The sequence below is a fragment of the Lycium barbarum genome, chromosome 1, assembly GCF_019175385.1.
Source record: "Lycium barbarum isolate Lr01 chromosome 1, ASM1917538v2, whole genome shotgun sequence".
NCBI lineage: Eukaryota > Viridiplantae > Streptophyta > Magnoliopsida > Solanales > Solanaceae > Lycium > Lycium barbarum.
The window spans coordinates 100,128,507-100,138,227 of NC_083337.1; the positions used below are offsets into that span (position 1 = coordinate 100,128,507).

Consider the following 9,721-nt stretch of genomic DNA (forward strand, 5'->3'; position numbering starts at 1 on the left):
ACATTTCTATGTTACCCTTAATGAGATAATTTACATCACTCAAATTTTATAGTGTGTTTAGACCACAAATTTTAAAAATCTTCATTTTTCTCTAAAATCCGTGCCCAGACAAATGTCCTCCCATAACTTTGGATGGAGAGAGTAGTAGTAACTTTAATCATCAGTGCCACACTGCTGCAAACTAACGTATTTAAATGCCTACGTAGGTCATTATTAAACCATCTCAAATGACCTTCTCTTATTTTAATGTTCATCTGTATATTTTAGATATCTTCGTTCAAATGTAACCATTTTTTATCTGAATCTTTTAAACATCATATCCATGGATCTTAACATGTCTTTCGACAGTACTCATCTCCTAGATATGTTGGGCCTTAGGGTCCAAACACTTAAATATATCACTGTTGTCTCAAAAATGTTTTAGAATACTTGCCCTATTTCATTCTGATATTAAGAAATAATTTTGGTTTTCGAGAACAAACAAAAATGTAGATTAACAACCAAAGCAATTAACCTAAGCTGGATTTATACAAAACTTAAAAACTATTTCTTAAAGAGCTAAAGTTTGCTTAAAGTTAAAGTTTTTCAACAACAAAATTATTACTATGATAGTGACTGCACTATATTGCCATGTATAAGACATCCACAGCGTTATCTTGTTCTTCCAAATCACCACAAACTTTCAAGCCAAGAGGTTTCATAGAAATTTCCTATCAGAAGAAAGGGTAAAATAGTAATTAAAACTTGCACATGTTTACACAATAAGTCACTGAACAAAGCCGCCTTATCAGTCAGTAGTTATTCTCAACTCCTCTCTTCTTTCTCTCAAGAAAATACATGGAGAGAGTATTTTATTGAAGGGAAGAAGATAAAAGTGTGACATAAAAGTGTGATTCCTTTTTTCCTTTTCTTTTCCAAGTGAGTTGGAGAGTTGTGGATGGCCAACCTATAGTGTTAGTACAATATTATAGGGTTCGTATTGAATGGCTTACTTTTATCTCTGAGTTCCTGACTTTCATAAGGTGTGTGTGTTATCACTATCTTTTCTTTCTTTTGAAAAATCTCAATGTTTCAGAAGGAACTAATTCCATTTCATCACTCAAAGAAAAAATACTCCCTAATAGCCCGACATGTCACTAGAAACTCAAGCAGGAACTTAGGTGCCGTTTGGCCATAAAAATTATTCATTTTTTTTCGAAAATTTTTTTCACTTTTTTTCGGAATTAGCGTTTAGCTATGAAAATTCTGAATATAACTTAAAGTTGTATTCCGGAATACCAAAAACTCAAAAAATTTATTTTTTTAAAAAAATTCACTTTTTTACAACTACATTTCACTAAAAACTATAATTTTAAAAACTATGGTCAAACACAACTCCAACTTCAAAATTTAAAAAAAAAAGTGAATTTTTTTTTGTAACTACAACAAACGGGGCCTTAATCTTTTATTCTTTTTAGATTAGACTCAAAGAAAAGATATAGAAAATTCTAACTTAATATTTTATAGCTATTATTGTTATTCTATAGTCCTATAAAGCCTACTTCAAAACTCACACTGAATGCTAAAAAGTAAAGTCTTTGGCCTGCAGCCTTTTCAACTCCATATAATCTTCTTCTTTTAAAGCTGGCAGATTTCCTCCCCCACCCCACACCCCCTACGCCCTACCTACAAGAAGAAATACCCAACCAGATGGTTTAATTTCATCTTTCCCTTCATTTCTTTTCTACTCAACTATTTGTACACAACTTGATTAACCGTGCAATATATCTTTCTTCTTATTATTGTAGCAGATAGATCAAAGCAAGCAAAATATTACTAGCAATGTTGGACTATGACTGGGGAGATCAATCTTCCGTTATGCTTTCCGGCGAAGAACCACCAAATCAAGAAAATGACCAAAATAGACAGTTCTTTGACCCTTATGCCAACACTCAAGCTTTCACTCATGAAAACTTTCAACATTTTCCCACCCTTCAACAACAACAACAAAATCACCAATTTTTTCATACCCAAAACAACCCTCATTTGAACACTACTACACTTTATGACCCACGTGGCGCTTATGAAACCTGTTACACTCACCCCGCACACCCAGTACTGCAACCGAATACCGGTTACATGGTTGTGCCAAAAAGTGAACCCCAGTACATGGGTACTGGGGTTCACGATTTTGCGAGTGGTAGTAGAATTGGGCTGAATTTAGGTGGAAGGACTTATTTTTCTTCATCAGAAGATGATTTTGTGAATCGACTTTATCGACATACTAGGGCAGTTGAAGCTGGTTCAGTTAACACTCCCAGGTGTCAAGCTGAAGGTTGTAATGCCGATCTTAAACATGCTAAACATTACCATAGAAGACACAAAGTTTGTGAGTTTCACTCCAAAGCTTCCACTGTTATTGCTGCTGGTTTGACTCAAAGGTTCTGCCAACAGTGCAGCAGGTTGTGTTTCTCTAAAATACTTCAATTTTCACACGGTTTCTTTCTGATTTTTTATATGATCACTCAACTAATAGTTATTATTATCATCTCAAAAAGTCTTCACTTTGCTTGTTAAAAAAAATTATAATCAACAAGAAAGGTGACTTTAAGACAATAGTAACTATTAGTTAAAACCTTTTCTTTCTCACACAGTGCTGAATTCAAATTTAGACACTGTATATTTTCAATCGACAGACTATGTTCTAAAATATACTTATATATCTGTGAACTGGAGCATACATTTTTTTATACGATTTTGTCAAACAGTACGTGATTCTAATTACGGAAATTTCAAGCATTTATATTTTAATCAAAAGATTTGATGATTTTTTGCTCGATTCACACTTGAAATTAGGTATTTTGACTCTCGTATTCACATAAAATAAGACAAGGAAATATTGTTCAACCCCAAAGTACAGGCAAATTCTTGATTGCCACTGTTTAAACGGGAGGGAAGAAATAATATGACGAAAATGCACTTGGGAGTTTATAGGATCAAATGATTGGAGATTGGAAGTTGAGGAGTTGTACTGTACATGGATGGGGTTGATCCCGAGGGCATTTCAGTCCGTAAATTTTTATGTTCCCTCATCAGTTTACTACCCCGTTTCCACGTATTACGTACTTGCTTATTTTTGCTTCTTATAGGAAATACACCCTTTTCTATTTTGGTTCCTCTCGATAAAACGTAATCATCAGCTTTTAATCAACACACATACCTTTAGTACTTTTTTTTTCTTTTTCAGAATTCACTTAGTGTAGCACTAATTCTTATTAATATTCTGGATTTTTTTTTTTATATATAACAGGTTCCATGTGCTGTCTGAATTTGATAACGGGAAGAGAAGTTGTAGGAAACGTTTGGCAGATCATAATAGAAGGAGGAGGAAAAACCAACAAGCAAACATAGAAAATACCAGCAAGTCTCAAATTGACAGTACCAGAAATTCCTCGTTTGACAGTCTTGCTAGTAAGTTTTTGGTTCAAGGGTTAATTAATATTAATCTTCTTCAGAAAAAAAGAAATACAAAAGGAAGTGAAACAAGAGACTTGATGTTTTGGAATTTTCTTAAGGATTTAAGTTATATGCACCGACAATCTACTACTCTCTAGCTCTCTGTCTCAATTTATATGACACATTTCGCTTATCGAGAGTCAATTTGATTAATTTTAAAGTTAAATTGGATTAGATCAGCTCAGCATTTTAAAACTAAAATTTAGATATTCAAAAACTATACGACAAGTACCATACGATGCAAGTCCTCTCATGTCAATATGATACAAAAATACATTTTAAATTATCGGTCAAAGTTCACATAGTTTGAATATCGAAAGGCGAAAAGTGTCACATAAATTGAGACGGAAGAAATATTTTTTAAACTATTAGTGTAATTTAACTTGTTAATAACATGTTATAAGTTACAATTTATATCAGGTTATCAGTTAATATTTATCACAGGACTTTATATGTAATTAACCTGATATGTGTTATCATTTTATGTTTTAGGGTCTCCACCTGATTCAGGAGCTCATTCTTCATCAGTGACAACAGCAATTTCTCCACCAAGAATCTCACTGGATTGTTTTAGACAAAGACCATAACAAATTGCCACAAGCCTATGATTTTTCTTGATCTAATGGGTGACTCTATCTGGTTCCTTTAAATTCTGATTTTCAAGCTTTAATGGCTAGTGGCTACTACCACTAAGTATCAGTACTTACTACTAGCTACTGCCACTAAGAATCAGTACTTACTACTATCTACTAATAGGGTAAAATGATTAATATGAATGATTGAAATATTAGAATTATGTTAACCCCTTTGTATTTTGGCCCACTTCAATTCCCAATATTAGTTCCAATTCTACTAGTATTTAGAATTATGTTAACCCTTGTATTTCGTTTCCCTTTTCTAAGTCCCATCTCTTTCACAAAAGATTGGAATTTGAATATTAGTATAGGGGACTTTTAATTGTACGGTCACGTGTAGAAACATATTAATCTTGAAAATGGGAAAGATTTGAAGTTGGTTTTCCCAATTTCCCCACTTTGCACTTAGGAATTCTATATTTTGTCTCTTACTTCACAATAATTGAATATTATGGCCAGGGGAAATTACCTCAATGTGTTTCCAAGAAAAAAAGGGCCGTTTCTTTTTTATTTAGTTCATATCCATTAGCAGAATTTGAATTATTTAACTTTTATAGCACGTTGACTATCTTACTTTGAAAGTAAATAATTTCACTTATTACGAAGAACTACTTATAATTATTTTTTAGGCAATTTAATAGTGTAATACACAAATTAAACTCAGTTTCCTTTTTGGTACAAGAGTTAGACATGGCAGGCAAGCTCATGCAGGTGTATTACCATTTATAGTGTATGCATTATTTTCTTTTGTCTGGTACTTTGATATTTTTTTCCCTGCAAAGTGGCAGTAAAAAAGAAAGCGAGGTAAAAAAAAAGAGCAGTGGAACTGACTGCTAGCGTTAATTTCCATGTGGTAAAAAATTGATTGCTATTTCCATTGATGAATATACTGCTAAGCATATAAGAGGTCCACGAGTCAAGCTGTCTCCTGCATGGAAGCTATTTTTGATCAAAAGTTTTTATTTGGTGAGGGTCCACTAAAGTCTAAACCATAATAAGGATTTGAATGAATAATTCCACATCAAGATCTATTTCATGGTCTTATTTATTTCTTCTTGGTTTTCTTAAAAGAATTTTAATGATGTTTACTATCAATGTGAAGGGGGGTAGGTACATGGGTGAAAGTGAATGAATGAGTTCTTGTGTGTGGACAAGCTTTGGACGTATGGCAGCTTGTTCGTTTTTTGTCATTCTTTGAGCTTTCTTATCAGCCACACTAGGGGTTCACAATAAGTGTTATTCAAAATATCATTATTTTTTAAAAAAAATGGCCACAGGATTTGATGAAGACGAGAGATTTTGTCCAAATAATTACGAGTTCACATCTAAAGTCATGATGATTGCATTTTCTGCGACAAAGTTACTCCTCCTGCAAAAACTCTTTCTTTTTAGTCGGTTCTAAAAAAAAAAGATATTTTTTTATATTCAGTAACAATTTAAATATAAAATACTCATTTTACTCTTAATAAAATAATTTATAATCACACAATATTAATACAACAACAACAACAACAATCCAGTGAAATCCCATAACGTGGGGTCTGAGAAGGGTAGTGTACGCAGACCTTATTTCTTTCTTAAATTTTATGTCCAATCTAACACTCACCCTCATTAATATTTCTTACTATGTCTAGGGGTGTCAAACCAAATCGAAATATAACACCAAACCAAACTAATAAAAAAAAAAGACTAGGTTTAATTTGATTTGATTTTGGTATTGAGTAAGAAAAATCAAAGATAAAATCAAAATATAAATATATAATTTTTATATATTTTTTAAAAACTTTATATAGAATTTTCTTTAAAAACATGTATCAAGAAATATTTTTGATTCTCTTATTGGATGTAATATTTTATAGAACTATATTGTGCATTTAATTTATTTTAGATAATGCTTAATTTAACCCGTATCATCACTATTTTATCAAGTGTTGTCAAATGCGTTAATCTATTTGTTATTTCATATTCATACTTCAAGATATATTGAATTCCTACATTTTCTTCTAGTTTGAGATGATGTATTATCGGAAATTTTTATAGTTAAAAACAAGTGCACAATTTTTTAAGTTTTATGTAATCTTGTGTTTATTATTAAATTTTTTTAAGTTTGAACGTGTACTTCATAGAAAAATTATTATTAGACAAACACAAAAACTATTACTCCCTCTGTTTCAATTTGTTTGTCTTACTTTTCTTTTTTGGCTGTTTCAGAACGAATGTGTCTTTTCTTTTTTTGGCAACTTTTTAATTCCACATGGCATTTTAAGATCACAGGGATTAAAGAGCATTTTGATGTATTCTACATATCATTAACTTAAGATCACAAGATTCAAAAGTATTTTTACTTTGTTAAACTCTATAAAAAACCCACTCAAACAAATTGAACAGAGAAAGTATGTGTTTAATAGATCATATGTTGGTCAACTATTACTACACATATATTCATTTATCAAAACTTTATCATGTACAACTCAAACGAGATAATATTACAACACTAGCATTCATATGACAAAAAAGCCGAAAAACCGACAAAATTAGCAATTTGCTAATAGTGTTTTGCGATATCTGCATAGTTATTTGCAGTATCTGCATACTGCAAAATACTATCAGGAAATTGCTAATTTTGTCTCCTTGGTAACTTTTCAGATAATATTTTCATTAAAATTCCTTATTGACGAGCCAAATTTCAACGCAACATCCACTGAAAATAATCGATTTTCTATTAGTGAAAAGAATTATCCTATCAATCACTTAAAATGTAATTTCAATGATAATCCATGATATGCTTAATGGCTTAAAAGATAAGACAAGATACTTAATTCAACATACTAAGTACACGATAATAGTAGTATAACATTTTAAAAAAGCTAAGTGTTTATAAGTTAAATCCTTAACTATTCCATGTGCATCTGGTAATTATGAGCTGGTTTGTCTTTAGTGTTTATTATGAGAGTGCTTCAAATAGGAAGAAGATTCTCATTGGAGAGGTGACGTAGAGGTTTCCCTTCACTGTTTCCTTGAAAGTTGAAACCACACCCTCTTTGAACCTTCGACGAAATTTAACAACACATGTAACCAGATTTTGCCTCCTTCCTTCTGCACCTTGAGGAGATTGTGATTTGATATTCTTTCTTCTCTCTTCATGTCATTTTCAAAGCAGCAATGTATTCTAATAATAACAGTAATTACTAATTACTCTCTCCCTCTTTCACTTAAGTGTCTTAGTTTGATCGGCCACAAAATTCAAGATATAAAAAGAAATTTTTGAATCTTGTGATCATAAATTAAAGATGCATATAATGTACTAAAATGTCACTTGAATCTTATGGTTTTAAACTTATCAGATAAGATGTTTAAATTGTCAACTTACGAATAGAAAAATATAATCTTTTCGGGACAGACTTAAAAAGAAAGTAAGACACTTAAATTGAAACGTATGGAATAGTAGTAGTAGTAATAATAATAATAATAATAATAATAATAATAATAATAATAATAATAATAATAATAATAATAATAATAATAATAATAAGCCGTATAAATTGGCATGATTATATATCATATAAAGAAGTGTGTAATGTATTAAAATTTTCTTTAAATTCGTAGTCTTAAAAATATCATGTCGTAGAATATTGGGTGTAAAGAGTTACTAAACATAGAAAGTGACTTTTTTTTCGAAACAGACTAAGATAGAAAGTAAGACAAACAAATTAAAATAGAGAAAATATTATAGTTTGAATTACAAGATAATTAAAAAAAAAAAAAAAGAGGTCTAAGTTCAATGATCAATGAGAGTAAATATCTAAAAAGGTCACTCAACTTTGAAGAATTATATAGCAAAGTCATTCAACTTTATTTTGTATCAATAAAATCACTCAATTTAGGGTTTTTCTCTTATAAAATCACTCAACTAAATTTGTCATAAAAATAATGACATGGCAAAATAAATTAATTTTGTATGTCACGTAGGCATGGACTCCACAAATAACAAAATTAAAAAAGACCCATATCTTATCAATTTTTTTGTCTGATTAAAAGCATAAACACTGCTATGTTTTGAAGTAATAGATTTTAAAGTACGTTTCTGCAAATCGCCTTATCAAAAAGTTAAATATTTTGAGATAAGACATTCTTACTGATTTATTTTTATTTGAATCATGCTCATTTATATGCGAAGCTAATTCTTTTAAATTTTCAGGCCAACATGAGACTATTTGTTTTATCTTGTTCTGTGATTTCAAATGTTGTAATCACCCTGTCTCTATATCTTGACCTAAATATGTGAATATTATGTCGTCGAATTAGTCGACTAGAGAACTCAAATTTTTACAACCCTACAGTGTTATGGAATATAGCAAATAACTGTCGGATAAGCGGAGCCAAAGTGACAAAATGAAAAATGGGATAACAAAATGAGACATACAAAAAACTGACATTGGTGTGGTATTGAAAATTAATTAACTTAGTACCGTAGGAAATCGTATAAAAATATAGCAGTGTTTATGCTTTCAATTTTGTTTTAATTAGATAAAAAAAAATACTAATAAGATATGGGTCTTCTTTAATTTTGTTTTATTTGTGGGGTATGTCTACATGGCATAAAAAAATAATTTATTAGTATACGTGGTCGTACAAGTAATATAAACTGTTAAGTCCAGATATCGATCCTACAGAGACTTAGATTCTACTGTTAAATTAATTCAAATCCGAATAAAACTATTCAAGAAAGTGAAAATCAAGGTGTTTGTTGTTACTAAACTAAAATTGAAAAGTAAACAATTTATGATGGGTGTTTTTTTTACTGAAAGTATTTCGACAAAGATTGTAATGTTTATCAGATGAGAGAAAGTTCTAGGGTCATGGTTTTCGACAATCCAGTTGATCTTCAGACAATTCCACTTATCTTATTTCCTGGGTTACTAGTTGACGAGTTAATTACAACTTTATGAGTATCTTCCGAGTTGCTCACAAGCCTGTAGATGCTATTATAACGCCTATATCCCTATGGTCGTCAAAGGTAACAAGAACGCATTCACTTCTCCGTATTCAACTAAGCAAGGCTAAAGGGTATATTCCTATCCTCATTAGCGAAACGATTATATCGAACAAGCCATATTTATTCTTATTACGCATGCAAATTCCCTATCCCTAGTTCAATTCACACGCCACAGATAGTGTCTAACTATTGGCTAGATAATCAAACAATTAAGATCAAGAATAAATAAGCAACCCAAAATATGAAAAATCAATAGATAATAATTGTCATCAAACCAACTTTCAAGTCTTATGCCACAACCCTAGAATTAAGAGATTAGCTACTCATGATTCGATCATAGATAAAAGAATTCATGATTAGCTTAGGGTTTATGAAGATAAAAGTAAAAACGGGGAAGAAAAAGGTTAATGACGGCTTACAATTGTCTCAAAGTATCTCAGCATACTGTTCTCAACCCTTAAAATAAGTATTTATAGTCTAGGAATTTAATGACTCAAGACTAGACAAAATCCTAAATTAAATTCGGACAGGTTGAGCCCATCCGTGCTGGCCCCGCGTCGCGGGCTCAGCACGGACCCTTCAGTGATTATCAGAT

General features: G+C 31.1%; 1 protein-coding gene across 2 annotated transcripts; it reads left to right on the forward strand.

Annotated features, from left to right (window-relative positions):
• The first annotated feature begins 790 nt into the window (after nt 1–790).
• LOC132636372 (squamosa promoter-binding-like protein 8) lies at nt 791–4,538 on the forward strand. Of its 2 annotated transcripts, none has more exons than XM_060353223.1 (4): nt 791–1,022; nt 1,788–2,441; nt 3,290–3,450; nt 3,988–4,538. In XM_060353223.1, the coding sequence occupies exons 2-4, from the start codon at nt 1,822–1,824 to the stop codon at nt 4,080–4,082; spliced, it is 876 nt and encodes a 291-aa protein (XP_060209206.1). In that variant the 5' UTR covers nt 791–1,022; nt 1,788–1,821; the 3' UTR covers nt 4,083–4,538. The 2 variants fall into 2 exon arrangements, with proteins under 2 accessions (XP_060209206.1, XP_060209198.1); XM_060353215.1 differs by having other exon boundaries at nt 1,791–2,441.
• Nucleotides 4,539–9,721: the final 5,183 nt, after the last annotated feature.